The 15658-nt window shown below is 49.9% G+C and overlaps 7 protein-coding genes across 7 annotated transcripts in view; 2 read left to right on the top strand and 5 right to left on the bottom strand.

Moving 5' to 3' along the window:
* Positions 1-941, top strand: part of PpBr36_06888 (uncharacterized protein) — a gene marked incomplete at both ends in the record, with an annotated part of 24375 nt that extends 23434 nt beyond the window's left edge. The window contains 2 exons of the mRNA XM_029894030.1: positions 381-424; positions 563-941. Coding sequence (XP_029748922.1) covers positions 381-424; positions 563-941 — 423 coding nt within the window. The remainder of the gene's footprint in view (positions 1-380; positions 425-562) is intronic.
* Positions 942-971: 30 nt separating this feature from the next.
* PpBr36_06887 (uncharacterized protein) lies at positions 972-1389 on the bottom strand (the record flags this gene model as incomplete). The annotated part of the gene is made up of 2 exons (XM_029894029.1): positions 972-1255; positions 1380-1389. 2 exons carry the CDS (start codon positions 1387-1389, stop codon positions 972-974), a joined length of 294 nt encoding a protein of 97 aa, XP_029748933.1.
* Positions 1390-2085: 696 nt separating this feature from the next.
* On the top strand, positions 2086-3428 carry PpBr36_06885 (uncharacterized protein; the record flags this gene model as incomplete). Its single annotated transcript, XM_029894027.1, has 3 exons — positions 2086-2204; positions 2438-2783; positions 3009-3428. 3 exons carry the CDS (start codon positions 2086-2088, stop codon positions 3426-3428), a joined length of 885 nt encoding a protein of 294 aa, XP_029748932.1.
* On the bottom strand, positions 2128-2846 carry PpBr36_06886 (uncharacterized protein; the record flags this gene model as incomplete). Its single annotated transcript, XM_029894028.1, has 2 exons — positions 2128-2211; positions 2427-2846. The coding sequence occupies 2 exons, from the start codon at positions 2844-2846 to the stop codon at positions 2128-2130; spliced, it is 504 nt and encodes a 167-aa protein (XP_029748744.1).
* A 151-nt stretch (positions 3429-3579) lies between the features above and the next one.
* On the bottom strand, positions 3580-5766 carry PpBr36_06884 (uncharacterized protein; the record flags this gene model as incomplete). Its single annotated transcript, XM_029894026.1, has 1 exon — positions 3580-5766. The coding sequence occupies one exon, from the start codon at positions 5764-5766 to the stop codon at positions 3580-3582; it is 2187 nt and encodes a 728-aa protein (XP_029748929.1).
* Positions 5767-7619: 1853 nt separating this feature from the next.
* Positions 7620-8759, bottom strand: PpBr36_06883 (uncharacterized protein; the record flags this gene model as incomplete). Its single annotated transcript, XM_029894025.1, has 1 exon — positions 7620-8759. The coding sequence occupies one exon, from the start codon at positions 8757-8759 to the stop codon at positions 7620-7622; it is 1140 nt and encodes a 379-aa protein (XP_029748748.1).
* Positions 8760-11396: 2637 nt separating this feature from the next.
* PpBr36_06882 (uncharacterized protein) lies at positions 11397-12108 on the bottom strand (the record flags this gene model as incomplete). The annotated part of the gene is made up of 4 exons (XM_029894024.1): positions 11397-11438; positions 11606-11770; positions 11861-12007; positions 12079-12108. 4 exons carry the CDS (start codon positions 12106-12108, stop codon positions 11397-11399), a joined length of 384 nt encoding a protein of 127 aa, XP_029748747.1.
* Between the last annotated feature and the right edge of the window lie 3550 nt (positions 12109-15658).

The raw sequence follows: 15658 nt of genomic DNA, 5'->3' as shown, positions 1-15658 counted from the left end.
ACCCGACGTTATAATATTTTTTCAATTATATCGCCTTATCTTTAATTTAGGTACCTGTTAATCGATGATTATACAGATGGATATATTTTATTTATTAAATTTTTATCCAAATTTCAAAAAACTCGTCTTCGTTTTGCATTATTGTTATTTTTCAGTCGCTCCAGCTTGAAAACCCGCGGGTTACCCAGTTTGGGCTAAATCCGCTAACCCGTGGGCCATTACGGGCCCCTGCCAAAAGCCCATGTGTTGGCGGGCCGGGCTGGGCTAAACCTATTTTCAGGTTTTGGCAGGCCTTAGCCACGATGGACCCACCGCCGAGACCGATCTTGCGCACGTCCAGGTAGGAAAAGTTGGTGCGTACGCCGGCGAGGTTGCTGTAGGCGGCCGCCTGGCGCGGGAAGCCGCTGCCGAGGAGCAGGCCGACGTCCGTCGTGGTGCCGCCCACGTCGACGACCATTCTGGCCTTTTTTGCTCCACCGGAACCGCCGTCCTAATGCTGGTGCTGGTGCTGGAGGAGAAACGCCGCGCCGCGCATGCTATTGGACGGCCCCGCTGGAAAAAGTGCGGATGGGCAGGCGCGCGGCGGCACTGGCGGGCAGGGTGGTGCCGTCGTTGTGCGTGATAAAAACGGGGCAATCGAGGCCGAACTGGGCCACGGCGTGCTGGAACGAATGGATGGTGCGGCGGGCGAAAGCCAGGATGGACGCATTAAGGATCGCGGCGTTTTCGCGCTCGAAAAATCCAATGTTGGTCACGTTTTTGGAAATAACTACGTCGGCGTCGGGGCAAACGCGGCGAGCGATGGCCGCGGCGGTCTCTTCCTGCCGGTGGACCACGTCGATGGGGTTAAAAACGCCGATAATGGCGATGCTTTTAATGCCTTTATTTCCGATTTCCCCGCACGCGGCCGCCATTTGGGCCTCGTCCAGCTCCGCGATTAGGGTCCCGTCGATTTCGAACCCACCGCGTTATCAGCGGTCGGTACAGATAATCTCCCGTAACTGCGGCGGCCAATCGATACCGATGGGGATGTCGCGCGAATAGGGCCCGGCCAGACGGACGACGGCGACGGGGGTTAGGCGGGATCGGTCTCTTTCGACGACGGCGTTGATAAAGTGGGTGGTGCCTATGGTGACGCTGGCGACGTCTCTGGGGTCGATGGACGATTGCGTGAACATGGTGCGGATTACATTGTTGATGCCGTCACTGGGGTCTTTGGTAATGCTGCATGTGTGCCATGCCACGATTCCTCGGCCTGTGTCGCTGGATTGCCAAGGTCCAGCACCACGCCGTCCGTGTTGGTCCTGAGTATGAAAAAATGTTGGCGGATGAACGGCTCGAGTCGATATGCAATTAATATCTTTTTTCTTTTCACTTACCCGCCGACATCGACACCAATGCGCAAAGAGCGAGACGCCTTCATCTCTGGTAAACTTGCGCTTCTGTGTAGGCTATAACGTCGGGTACCCCCTGCTCGGCCCCCAAAAATAACTGTACAGCCACGTTCACCTCTCATGTTCTTTTATAAATATCTCGACCAATTTTTCACTTTTGGATTTACTTCTTTCTATTCTTAATTCTCCGTTTTCCAATAAAAGAATATACCAAAAATCAGCTTATTTCCGCTATTAAAAACGTTAATAATGGCGAATCAATTGTAAAAACCTCCCGAAAATAGGGAATACCTAAACTTATATTTTAAAATCGATTTGAAAACTTTAAATTTTATGAAAAAATACAAAACCCTTTTTAAGAGCTTTTTACGGAATAGGAAAAAAAATTTAATTGATTGGATATTTATTTAAATAATTTTGAAGTTTCCGCCAACGTATTAAAAATTACGTTTTTTTACCGAACGAGTTTTTTAAACCGCCGGAAAAATAAAAACTTTTGGAAAACGTTGGATAACCCGTTTTTTGGTTCGTTATCCAATTTTTAAACCCCAAAAACCCCGTCGAATAAAAAACGCCCGGGTTAATGGGGTTATTACGGAAATAATTAAATTTTGGTGGCTTTGTATTATTAACCCCGTTATTGATAATATTAAACCACTTCTTCGGCGCCTCCACGCTGGGGACGCTAAATATGTCGATGTGGCAGACGCCCAACACGTTCCTGACGCAGGGCTTATCCGTCGGTCAGGTCATGGGCATTATCGTTATCGCCCGCCTTATCGTCTCGCTCTTCTCCATTATCCTCGGGTGGTGCGGTCTAACCTGGCACATCGGTTTTAATGTGCAGAACAGGTTCACGTGGGGGATGCGCGGCTCCTACGTTCCTCTGCTCTGCAGCGCTGCCTGCTCAACTTTATGTGGAACGCGTTACAGGCATGGAACGGCGGCAAGCTTGTCATATAAGTTTTTAAAGCCGACTACCTGCACCAAAGGCGGACCCGGACCTCTTTTTTACCTGGTATACCTACCCACCCACCAACTAGGGTTTGCCTCACGGCCATCTGGCCATCCTTCCAGCGCATCCACAACCAGCTGCCGGACAACTTCCCCGCCACCACCAGCAAGATGGTCGGCTTCACCGTCTTCTGGGTCGTCTCGGTGCCGTTCCTGTTCATCCGGCCGGAGCACTTTAAAAAGCCGTTTTTCTTTTCCAGCCTGGGGTGCGGCATCGGCATGCTCGCCATAATAACCTGGTCGCTGTCGGTGGCCGGGGGCGTCGGTCCCGTTTTCTACAAAGGCGAAGCGGTCCCAGCCAGCTCCCGGTGGAGCTTCTCGTGGCTGATGATGGCGGGGCTGAACCAGGCCATCGGGCAAAAGGCGGCCGGCATGGTTAACGAAAGCGACTTTTTTTTCGCGGTACTCCAACAACACCGTGGGCTTCATCTGCGGCATCGTGTCGGTGCAATGGGTCGTCGGCATCCTGGTCTCGCTCGGCGGCCTGGTCACGACGACAACGGCTCATCGGCCTTATAACCTGCGACTACTTCGTCGTCCGCCGGCAGAGGATCCGCCTCAACCACCTCTACCGCCCAAACGGCTCCGACTTAGTACTAGTATACCGCCGGCGTCAACTGGCGCGTACTGCCGTGCTGGGTCGCCGGCTGGGACCCCACCATCGGGGGCCTAATCGCCACGGTCTCGGGCAGAGGGGACGGTCCCGCCGCGTTGTATCAGCTATACTACGTGGCCTTCTTCGTGGGGCTCGCCATCTCCTTTGTGCTCTTTTACACCCTGAATTGGCTGTTCCCCGTCAAGGGCGCAGGCGGGTACGACGAGCACGACGACTGGGCGACTTTTACTCCGCGCGAGGCCGAGAAGCTGGGCATAGTGCCGCACGAGAATGCTGCCGAGTTTGTCGTCCCAAGGCGCTTTGGCGACTCGGGCTATCGACCCCCCCGTCCTGCGCCCGCGAGCAGCAAAGAGAAGAACGCAGAGGTTGCGGCTACCCAGGTCGCTGCGGGAGGTCAGAGATGAGTTGTAACGGCCATGGCAGAGGGTTAATGTCGCGAGACGGCAGCCTGCTCCCACGTAAAGGCATGTTCATCTTTACAAACCAAAGAGTTCGTTTAAAGTGTAGAAGTAAAGTAACAGTCACCATGAGAACTCGTCAATACGCCCTTGTGTCTCATCCAAGGACTAGTGAGATGTTTTCGTGCGGTAAATGGTCCCACGCGTCAGCCGCCACCTCGCCACGTGCCAGTCGATACGCAACGCCGTCCTTCCAATCCACCCAGAGAACAACGTAAACGTCATGCTTTCTTGGTGGGAGCTCGTGCCTCTGCTTGTCGGCATCCCAAGTCTTTTCGTAGATTCGTGATTTGTGAATAGCCACCAGTTCAACCTGCAGACCTAGAATCTCTTCTGATGGGCTTGGAGGAAACCGATGCAAAAAGTCATCGTTGTGCAGCACCAGCGAACCAACAACGTTGCGTTGACCGTCGACCAAGGTTACGGCGTTGAAATCTCCAGCCTGATATCCCCAGAGTGATGCCTTGCTAGTTTCACAGAAGAGATATTCCGTCTGTTCCGGCAGGGAAGGCGGCGTCGTGTCGTTGATCTCCGCAACAGGGAACGGATAGTGCCACATGTCACCAAGGTCAAGACCCGGCGGCGTGGCGGCGTGCGTATAAAAGGATCGGCCGCATCCATCCGGATAGAGGAAAACCTTTTCGCTCCAAGGTCCCGTGGTTGGGAACTCGTGCCGTGTCCATCCCGGCGGCAGCGGCTTTGTGGTATTTTTGTAGCTGTCACGATCTTCAAACCACGTCGATCTGATCCTCTGTCTTTTTGACGGTGGGGTTTTCGGCGACGGGCCTGTATACCATTTGGTTATTGGTATGGTTTCCTCGCGCCGTGTGGCCTCGCTGCTGATTTTCGTCGCCTCCCCGTCGGCACAGGATACAAGCCCCTGCCAGCCGATCCACGACCAGGACGGGAGACCCGCCGGCGACAGGCGGTTCTCTTCAGGTCTTTTGGATGCGGTACGACGAAGGAGGTTGACATGTGCATAGTACGGCTTCCAGCCGAGCACCCGGTCGAAAAACATGACGGGAATGCCGTAGAGGAAGCCCCCCTTGAAACAACGACTGAGAACTGAGAGCAGTCCCGTCACGCCTGGAAGGGCATCGTCTTCGTGTCGCAGTCTCATGTCGTTATACATGGCAATGATGTGTGAGAGAGCATCCAAATCCGGAAACCCAGACAGGATAAGATTCAGGCGTGGCTCGATGTACTTGTCCGCCTCGGCTCCGTAGACGAGCTCCTCATGCCAGACGCTACAGGAGCATTCCCAGTGTATCTCTTTGCTTTCAAAGATTATACGACGTGGAGACATCATGTACTCCTGGTAGGTCCATCCCCGCTCGTAGTACGGAAGCCCCCGTTTTGTAGAAAAGGCCGCAGCGTTCCTGACGAGCAGCCGCTCGTTCCCGACAGGAAACATGTTTTGTTCCAGTCTCCGCGGATCGGATACGCCCCGGAGCCCCTGCAAACCAACGCTGGCGTCTCCATCCGCGGCAACGATGGTCGCGACGGCAGAGGCATAGATGGCCCCCATCATCCTGAGCTCGGCTTGGGTGATTTTGGGATCGTGGTGCGGAACGCATAGCGCGTCCGTCCATAGATGGAGCTCTTGAACGACCCAAGTCAGGTACATCGCGTGCCGGATGATGGGTGGAACCAGCCGAGCGATCTCCGGTCTGTCGAGGGCCAGCGGTTCCTGAAGAGCAACGAGCATGCCCGCGTCTATATGCATCCCTCTGTATGCGCCGTAGGTGTAGCTCAGCGCTACATACCCACCAGCCTGGCGACCGGGCACGAGGCACCTCTGTTTGACATCGACAAGCCACGCAGGCCGTGTATCCCATATCCTCATGGGGTTGTGGCACGATTCCCCATGCAGTGTTAGGCAGTCGTGTTTCCACTGTCTCAGCCTTTCCAAATCAACCCAGTCGGGATCCAGAACCCGGCCTGTTCCCGGGTGATCCTGTCCGGATGTGATTTTGGCCAGGAGCAGGTCCCAGGTCGAGGTTGGTCCGAAATAGTTGACAGAATCAACAATTTGAACGGTGGCGTTGTCGTCGCCGCGCTCAATCCCCAGATCCTCGGGGCCTTCTCCATACTCATCATGTCGGCACTTCGCCACAAAGGCTTGAACCAAAGACTTGTGACCGTCACAAGGGTCCGAGAGGGCTTCTTCAAAGGAGCCCAATTTGACTGTTTGGGCGTTTTCTGGGTCGTAAAAGAGCTTGTGGATATTTCTGCAGGTTGCGCAGTTCGAGGGCGAGGGTGAGGACGGTAACAGAACCGCCATTTCATTTGGCCCCTCCATTGTCGATATCCTAGCTGATGATATAATCCTAGTCTTGAATGATCAATCGAGGTTTTGTTTGAGGTTAACAGCAGTTTTGTGTTGAAGACGCCGGGTTGGCTGGCAGATGGTACCTTTTTTCAGGAACGTACCAAAATCAGAATCAAAGGCGGCCTTCACTACCCACTGTACAATATGGAGAGCTTACATTTCTGCCACTGGAGTGGGGAAAGGAGGGGTAATTTACAGGAGCATGTGTGCTGACGATGATGGCCGTTTCTCTTGCTGTGTTTTAACTCAAGACACTCCCGGCTGTCTGCCGGCAACATGGCGCACCCACCTTCGCACTGCCTGTAAGCTCGGCTGGCCAGCAAGGGCAATGTTCCCATCTGTCTACCCCTGCTTCAGCACCCAGGTTGCCATCACCACTATGCGAGGCTTTCGAGGTGCCCTATATGATTTTAGTGGTGTCACTGGTGTTTTTTTTTTTTTTTTTTTTTTTTTTTTTTTTTCCCCCTGCTAACTCGAGCGCTGTTTTGCTGTTTAAAAAGATTGTTTCATTGAGCTTGCTAAGCTGATACTTCTCTACTGTGCTTGAGCAATCTCCAGCTCTTCATCATCGGGTTCTTGTTACAATTCATTCATGATTGAAAATTGCCAATCTATTCCAGTTTTCTAGGTAGGGTCTTGTGTCTTCAAATTTGAATCAACACTGCTGGTGCTTGGATCCTTTGCTCGACCTTTATTTTATTTTGTTTCTTGGACGTTCTTTGACAAACTCCTTCTCGCCGTTTATCTTAATAGGCGCGGGTTGCGGTGCGGTATTCTTAGTCTGAACACAGTTGTGCCAGCAAGCATAAGTTTTGTTATAATGGGGAGACGATATTTAGGCGACTTTGCATTATTGAGCTTAGTGCAAATTTATCACAATGCTTCGCTGACAGCTGGCCCGCAACTTAATTTGTGACTACGACTAGTCGTACCATAGAACATGATAGGGACTTTGTTTCTTTTCCTTTTCACCCAAACTTCCGACCCTAGCCCGCTTTACTACGAAAGAATGCAGAAAAAAATAATCCAAATTTCAACTCGCGCGGTTCTCCTTTGCTCTTTTTGCATTTCCGCGGGCCCCTGTTCAGGATTGACAGCTGTGAGTTAAGGCTGGTCCAGACCGATGCCGCTGGGGTAAAATTGTCCCCCCGAAATTGGCTCGAAATTGGGTTGCACAATCCCAGGACGCACCCTGGACCTACCCCGCCAATGAATGTCTTTTTATGACCAAGTAAACCCGCTGTTTACGCAGAAATGGCGTTTTGCTACCCGTGCCCATGCTTGCCATAACATCCATCGATCGCGCTGCCAATGGCAAGTGGAATAGTTGCCGCACAGCCGACCATTTGGTGGGCCCCATCGAGAGTCCCATCCTCAATACCACGCACGTATTACAGCCACTATACGGTGGATGAAATTTGTAGCGCGTAGGGGCCATCCCCTCGGTGGACCGGCAACACATGGGGGGGTTGGTCTTTTTTTTATTTTAGCCTTCCGGTATACTACTCTCAAGCAGAAACCGATAGCGACATCTTTGGCGCGCGAAAGGCATCGGCACGTCACCCGAAAACCCGCCGGAAACGCGCGAGCTAATCAACTTCGACGCGCTTGACGGCCAACCATCACCACAGCTTGTTGAATTTTGTATGTCAACTCTCGACACCATCATGGAAGCAGAGCCACAAAAGTGTACCCGAGACAGAAGTGGTCCCGAAATATGAGCATCGTGAACAGGCCATTAATATACATAAATAAATAAATAAAAAATCCCTTTCTCCGTACTGCCACGCGCTACTCCCAGGTCCCTATTCCTCCCCAAAAACGTGATACCATGCCCTGCCCAGCGCAAAGTCGTTCAATTGTGCCATCGAGTACCTCGCCTGGACCTCAAACGCCGTTTTCTCATTCCGAAGCCGCTCCCAGCCCTCGGCGGTGGCATGCTCCACCTTGTCGCCGTCGTGAATGTCGCTATTGGAATTGCCTTTACCCACGCCTTGAATGTAGGACCACGGAGGTGTGATCATTTGCCTTTGGCTGTAGGTCTTGAGATGGCCCGCCTCGGTCATCTGGGAGATGATGGTGTCGACGGGTCCGTCGAGGTTCATGCTGGTGCGCACGAGCAGCTTGGCTGCGCCGGACAGCGAGACGAGGTAGCCGGCGGTGCATATGGCCGTCTTTGCGCGATAGACGACGCGCTTGTGCTCGCGCGGGAGGCTCGGTTCAATGTCGTCGACGTCGAACCCCTTGCTGGAGGAGTCTGGGTCGGTGTAGACGACGTAGCTGCCGTCTTGGGGGCGGGAATCGTGGCAGTGTCCAACCGAGAGGTAGTCCCACGCACCGGATCGCGAGAGCCACGGGTCGTGCGTGTTGGCATCATCGAAAGCGCCGCCTGGGTTGTCCTTTCTCAGCAACTCCCGGAAGGCCCGGTTGAGCCTCCCCATTATAGGCCGCAGATTGGCGTCGAACCCGGCGTCGGACTCCAGCACGAGCACGGCGGGGATTTTGTTCTCCAACATGCGCCGCCACACGTTGGCGTGGGCGCGCCAGCAGCCTTTTTCGCTCGCTAGCATGTCCCCCTTTTCCAGCGGCGGCATCCCTTGATCGTTGATCGTGGAGCCGTCGACGGCGGGCAGGTGGGTTATTTGTATGTCGGCAATGTGCGACTGGATCGCTATGGCGTCGAAGCGGTCGTGGCGGTGCGGGAGGTTGAGGAAGAAGATGGAATCGAGGCCGAGTGTGCGGTTGGATGCTGCTTCGAACATCGCTTCGGCATTTGTGGTAGGTCGCGACGGTCGGCTGTGGTATCGCGAGGGTAGATATGTGTGCGTAGAACTTGTCATGCTATTGAACATGACCAAGATCAAAAAGGAAGACGATGCACCGAGCAAAAAGCTTAGCAGCTTGCCGTTTCGGGCGGACGTCAATCTGTAGATTGTTTCTGACATGTTTGTAAAAACTAGAGATGATACAGAGTCGTCGCCGCTGAATTTTCTGTGTGTGCATAAGCACCTATGTAGATCGATCAGACTATCTCAAGAGATGTTGGAATGAGAGAGAAAGGAGAACAGATCCCCCGTCCCCAGATGCTGCAGGATCGTGATGAGGTCCAAGGGGCAAGATGCATAAGCTCATGTCCCCCATGCAGGTCCCAGGAAGGCATGCCTTCACTGGACCTAGGTATTTAATTGAAACTGGCCCTCCTTCGCCTATCGGAGCTGATGCCAGCCAGCTCCGTTTATTACTGGGTACGTAGTGACCACTAACTCTCATCGGAGAGCTAGGAGAAGTAAGCACTGCTCTCGCTTCGCTTATTTTTAGTTTCCTCACTGCAGGTGGCGAATGGCACCGCGCAAATGAGCAAAACGATTATCAGATCCTAAGAAGCAACCTTGGCCTCCTCGACAATTAATGTGAAATGTTGGCACTTTACGATAATAACTCAGCCCCTTCCTCGGCGCACATGGAGGGGATGGATTGGCATTGCTTCAAAGTTTGAATGGTTAAAAAGTGCAGGCTCCGCAAAAAGCCCCTAGATCCCCATGGTAAGAAAATAAAAGAAGAAATAGAACAAAAGATGAGGGGTGGGCCGTTAGGCAGGGAGGGACTGGGGAAGTAAGGCTGAGGAGTGGTGGTAGGATTATTATGACGAGCCAAGGCTGGCTGTTTTGCGCTGACATTTACCCACTTGCTCGCTAGTCGACAATAAGCAATTTTCACGCAGCGGTTCTGACTGATCACCAGGAAATGCGCTTTTGCTTACCCCTGCTTTGCAAAACCAGCCCCTTGTTCAAGAGTCAAGATTGGGTGCTGGTTCCGAACATGTACAGTACATGAAACAGTACGGAATCTCTGAACCCACTGCCAAAGCCACAAGGGCGGCGGTTCGACCCAAACTGCCGGGTTTTGACCGCGCACTATAAATTGATTGAACCCAGTATTAATATCGAGACCTTCCGGGGTCGGTTCAGTCCTCTTGGGTTCGCAGGGTTATAAAGCCTCGTTGCCAGCAATAGGCCATTTAAAACTGACTTTTTGCTAGGAACTCATCCATTTGTCGTAGTAGCGAAAGGTTCGGAATTCGCTGAATCCCCCGCTGTGAAGATGTTGGCAGGTAAAATGCCAAGTCATTATAGCGCTGGAGGTTGCGCAGATGTCAGTTCAAAGTCGCCATCGCTCAATCTTCTCTGTCTACTCGTGACCCCATTGTCCTTTGTACCACGCAATTTAGATTACAGCTAGATTTAGTATCAGATCATTGATATCATGTCTACTATCCCGAACCAGGTGCTTGAGAAAACTCCGGATAACGACAATGAATACTCTCGGTTATACTGGGTACTTTCGATGCCTTTTGTTTTGCAGTCCCGAGACGATGCGAACATTGCTTTTGAACCCCGTCCAACAACTGGCTGCGACAAAACCAAAACAGATGCATCTGGATTGGAAATCAATATCTACGAAAACGACTTTACGTTCTTTCATCACTTGAAATGTGAGTCTTGGAATCGCATTCAATCGCGCACGTCAATCCCAATGGCATGGGACGCCGTGCAGATAGCGGATACGATTGATGACAGGCACTTCCGATGCATGTGCCAACCCGATCCCTTCTCTCTGTATAGATGCAATGGCGGCAAGCAGTTGTGGCTACCTACGTTACAGTGTAAAGACATGAATATATATAATAAGCCCCCACAAGCAGTTCCAACAGTGGTTTGGGTGAGATTTAAATCATTCAGAGCCCTGTCGTCATGGAGGCCATCCACAAAGTAGGTCAAATTATTACCGCTAGTCTGCAATGCAAGTAAACAGATTTGAGCCCACATTGTGTGAAATATAACGAGAAACATCAACTGGCGCGGCTAGAGAATTCATCTCAGACAAGCCTGGCAAGGATGGTTAAGATAACATTTTGACCCTGAATCTGCGGCCAAAAGTAGCGCTAATATAAAAATATGGACTATTTTCTTTGCTCGAATCTTGCAACTAAACGAGGGTTCACCAAGTGCTTCCAACTAAATGTATTCCCTGCCGTCATTATTGTTTACTCCCTCACAGTGGCTGCCATTCGGCAAAGACACTATTTGGTTTTCCTTTTCTTTTTTCCTTATTTAACTCCAAATTCGCTATCACCTTTAGACGTCAAAAGTATCCCAAATTATCTCAATGCCAACCATATATTATCTCCTCACCCTATTTTTCCCACGCCTGGTATGAAGGTCCTGTCAACCCAGTCCTTTCTTTCGGCTAAGATGAGCATTGACCGTTCGGACCTGCACCCGTGTAGTCGCCCGGGCGCTTGTTTGGGGAGTGATTGCAGTTCCCGTACTGGGACAGAATGTTCCATGGGCCCTGATTGCTAAACAGCTGACCACTAACCGCCCGGCTCCACGGACAGCACTGGTTGTTCACATAAAAGACGTAGCTCGCGACTGTGCTGCAGGAAGCAGAGCTCGAACTGCTGCCATCCTGGTTTTTTTTTTACACTCATCGTTCAGCGTTCTGACTCTCTCAAGGTGCATTCAGGATGTGTATCAAAGTGCTCACATTGCAGAAATAAGTCGCCGAGGTGTTGCCGCACGTCATGCGGCGGCATTCGCGCGCGGGAGCTCCGCAGGAACCGCCTAGGCGAGCAAGATAGTCATATTGGCTCTGCGGAAGAGGATTAGTCGATGTTCCCTACTGCTTATGAATGACAATGTGTTGAATTTGCTGGGAGATCCGATACCAAAAAAAAAGAGAAAGAATAAGAAAAATTCATTTGTACAGTTGCAAAAAACAAACTACTTACGTTCAAGTCTCCGCGGTCACCTGTGGAGTACACGCCGCAGAAAAACCCGTTCGGGTTGGCGCCGGTCGGCACCCTTTTCTGGATCTTTGAAGCCTCGCTCGTGACGTTCTGCAGGGCATGCCATGAGTCTTCAGGGGCATAGCCGGGGTTGAGAGCAAGGATGTGCTGATAGATTGACTTTGGTCATTGTTAGAATCAGCGGCCAATGTATAGGAGCTGGAGGATTTAGGATCAAGATGAACCAAGTCTACCAACCTCGGCGTCACCAAACATGGTAACGTCAGGCCCGTTTGGGAAGACTTTGCCAGTCCAGGCCATGCCGTTGGGATCATCCAACCTGGCCTCGCTTGACCTTTCGACAACTGCGAGTGCGACCACGGACGATGAGGACCAGAGGAGGACCTGAGCGCAGAGGTGAGCTTCACATTAGCAATTTGCTCTTGTCTGAATCACAAAGACTCCAGCGGTCATACCAAAGAGAGAAAAGCCGGAGACAGATGCATTTTGGACAGTGAGTGTCAGGTTGAAAGAACTGCTATTGGTTTCTCGTAGTGATGGTTGTCGATCTTAGAGCATAAAAGATAAAGGAAGTGGTGGGAGGCTCGAGCAAGTATTTATGAAAAATGAAAGCCGGCTAGGGATGACCCCGCTGACGGAAAATCGCAAGGACGGAGACGTTCAATATCTTCGGGCGGCATCCGACGCGCCTTTGAAGGCTTAACCATGTGTTTGTTCTGCTTATTTTTCTAAGAAACCGATATTACCCGTTTATTTATCCGTTTCCCGTGTGAGGAGTGGCCAGTAGTATTTTTGTATGACCACCAACCTTTTATAAATCTCTGTGGGGACGCCTTTCGTCAAAATGTATGTACCATGTTTTCGTTCTGCTTATTTTCCTAAACGAACTGATATCACCCGATTCTTTATCGGTTTGTCCCGTGAGGAGTGGCCAATAGTATGTTTGCGTGACAACTTCTTATAAATCTCTGTGGGCACCACTTTTCGTCAAGATGCATGTCAGCTGACATAGATTGAAACTGGAGTTCACCGCTCTGCCTGGACCTTGTGCGAATTGGCGGTCATAGTCTGGCTGGATGCATATCTCCGGTCGTAGACTTCAGCTACCCGCAGTTGCAACTGACTGCGAGGATGAAATTTATAATAACCCGGAGTAATTATCAGACCGAACTGGAGGGCCCTTTATCGAAGTATACTCTCAGTTGAAAGTAATGAAGCCCAGGAACATACCACGCCATTCGCGGTTTGTTGCCTTGCACCACTCTATCCTGCCGATGAATGTTTAGTAATCCCAAAAGTTAAGCTTAAAAAAGCTTGAAAATTGACCCACCACAGTGGTGTAGGAGCTTGGAGTTCAAATAGGACAAGAAAAGAACACTGCTCCGTGGTAATTTTCTTTCTTGCAGCCCTTCGCCCTCTTTGTCATAAGCCTCCTTTTTTTTCTCCCCCTGCGCCTTTGCACATCGTCCGGTGGCGGCTCCAAGCGGAGCGCTTGGCTGTCAATATTTTCCTGTTCATCTTGATCAGAAGCCCACTCCTTCCGGTAGTCCGCTTCATCCATCTCAACTAGGTCGCCTGGTGAATGATAATGCCTGGTGCGAAGGCCTTGCAGACGATGAATTGTGGACAGGTTTCTTTTAACTGGGATTTAAGCTATACAAGACAATGCGATAAGTCGCGCAGAGATCTGTTTTTGATTTGACTGGAATTTTGGATGCATCGGTTTCAAGTTTTTCAACAACCGACTCTTGAGTCTATGGACATGGTGTAAGGAATAGAGAGAGCCTCCGAAGCAGCATCTGTACTCCTCGTATTTCGCGACTGATTCGCCGTTCGACCTATTATCACGGACAAGCAACGCTGCATCCGGTACCTGGGAAAGCTACGAGAAGTAATGGATGCATGGACCCTTGTATTGGATGAGGAGCTCTCCGCACGCGAGTCAGTTTTTATTCCTTCCTGTTTCTCTTCTCAGCGACATTGAACATCAGTCAGGCTGTCTTCTAGGCATTCAGCTGAGATTCCGGGGAAGAACTGCCCATCTATTAAACCGCATATGTACCTGTGCTAGATCCTCTATCAAGGCCAACCACCAATGGTACCAATGGATACATAATACACGCATGATTGTTGCGCATGGTTGCCATGTAACCGCCCTGAGCCGTTGGAGATCCATTCTTCTGGCTGGCCACCCAGACAGCCGCAACACCAGACGCTAGTAACCTGCATTTAATGATTGAGATTCCTTGATAGAATAAGAAGAAGAACTGACCCTATCGCTTTTGGCTATCTTCCGTAGACCTCGTCTACGCCTGCAGATTAACGTAGAGACGAACAAAAACGAATAAATGGTACGAGTAGCTATATCTCATTATTCCTGTCTTCTTTCTCTAAAGCACAAAAAGAAGCCATCTGAAATTCGTTCAGATACAAAGAGAAAGGGATTGTGTGGAATCTTGGGTGCCATAGTAAGGCATCGCGATCACAGGTGCATCTGTCTAGCTAGGGATTCCAACCCAACTGCGAAAGTCATTGTTATTTCAACACTATTTTTGCTTTATCTTGTTCCACACAGCCTTGGCAAACATGCGATCGTTGTTCAAAAAAAAGTCCCATACTGAAAAAGGAAACGTGTTGCACCTTTTATCGCCTACAACAATTGGGAGAGAAATAAACATTAGACTAGTGAAATTATCGACGAAAAGTGTTCCGCGTGTTGGTCTAAAGAGAATACTGTTTTTGGGGGACAATATACATACCAATTGCCTTGATTTGTTCATAGTCGAGTTTCTTAGTCCGTCCGGCCCATGTATACTTGTTTTTCTCATCATTTCCTTTCCAAGGTTTGGATGGCGCAACGGCACAAGTTTTATGGACCAGCGGCACTCCTGAACTCTTCGATTCCATGTAAAATTCATGCGCAACAAAGTCGCACTCATCGGGTTCGCATTTGACGTGACCGACTATCAGCGACAGATCGTAATTGTTCGGGATATGTTTTTGCCAGCCATCTTTGTAAATGCGTTCGAAGATGGCATAATGTTGTTGTCCAGTTAGGTCCAAGGCAACTCCTGCTTTCTCAGCGGTTTTTTTGAGGATTATGAAATTTTCAGTGTGAGCCGAGCTCATAGCCAACAATTGAGTTAGCAAAACCGAGAGGATAAGGCGTATGTGCGACATAATGGATTTTAAAAAAAAAATAAAAAAAAAAAAACCCTGATTTTGAGGGACTATATTAAAACGATGCTTTTTAGAGTTTACGGGAAACAGTAGAACGACTTTAAAGTTGGGCCACTACTTTTGAAGTGCAATTTATACCGCAGACAAGCTAGGTTAATTTAACATGTGCTTATTATCTTGAAAAAATTTTTACTATGGTGGTAGGGGTAAAAATCCCCATCCCTGAACAGTGGTGGCGACTTTGCAGGTGGGTGGAACCCCGATCCAACATTATATAAAAATAAGGACGCGTGCTCGTTGGGGTTCGGTAAAATGTTTCGTTATAATGGCGATTAACGTGAATTTTAATAGCGATTTTTTTTTTTTTGCAGGGCTAAACAACGCGTTACGGCTTTAAATATTTAATAACAAATTATATTACAAAATCGATCGCGGCTGTAATATTAGGTTTTCAAATCGTTAAATCAACTAACAATTGCGATACCTGCACAAAAAGTACGAAGTACCTGTGGGTCGAAAGTTTTAAATTACATTAACGTCGTGAAAGTTACATCGACAAATATAAGGCGACAGGGGGTGGTTTTTTTTTGCCTGCCACCATAGTATGAATATCCACGCATTAGAACTAATTTTGTTTTCGGGCATTTCCGATGTCTATTTTTGTTGGATGTAGTCGTGCATCGGCCAAAAAAATAAAAGTTTATTTTAAAGCGCTGCCGAAATTCGAAGCGTGTTGTCAATTGCGAAAATATAAAGATACAAGTCAATAAAGGGGCCATTTGGGCCAGCGCTTTTCCACCATTTTAATAAGCTTGAAGTACACCTCGTCCTTACCATTCGCTGTTTATTCGGCGC

Source organism: Pyricularia pennisetigena, chromosome 1 (assembly GCF_004337985.1).
Source record: "Pyricularia pennisetigena strain Br36 chromosome 1, whole genome shotgun sequence".
Taxonomy (NCBI): domain Eukaryota; kingdom Fungi; phylum Ascomycota; class Sordariomycetes; order Magnaporthales; family Pyriculariaceae; genus Pyricularia; species Pyricularia pennisetigena.
The sequence above is the reverse complement of the archived record's forward strand: the minus strand, read 5'-3'. Positions and strand labels throughout refer to the sequence as shown.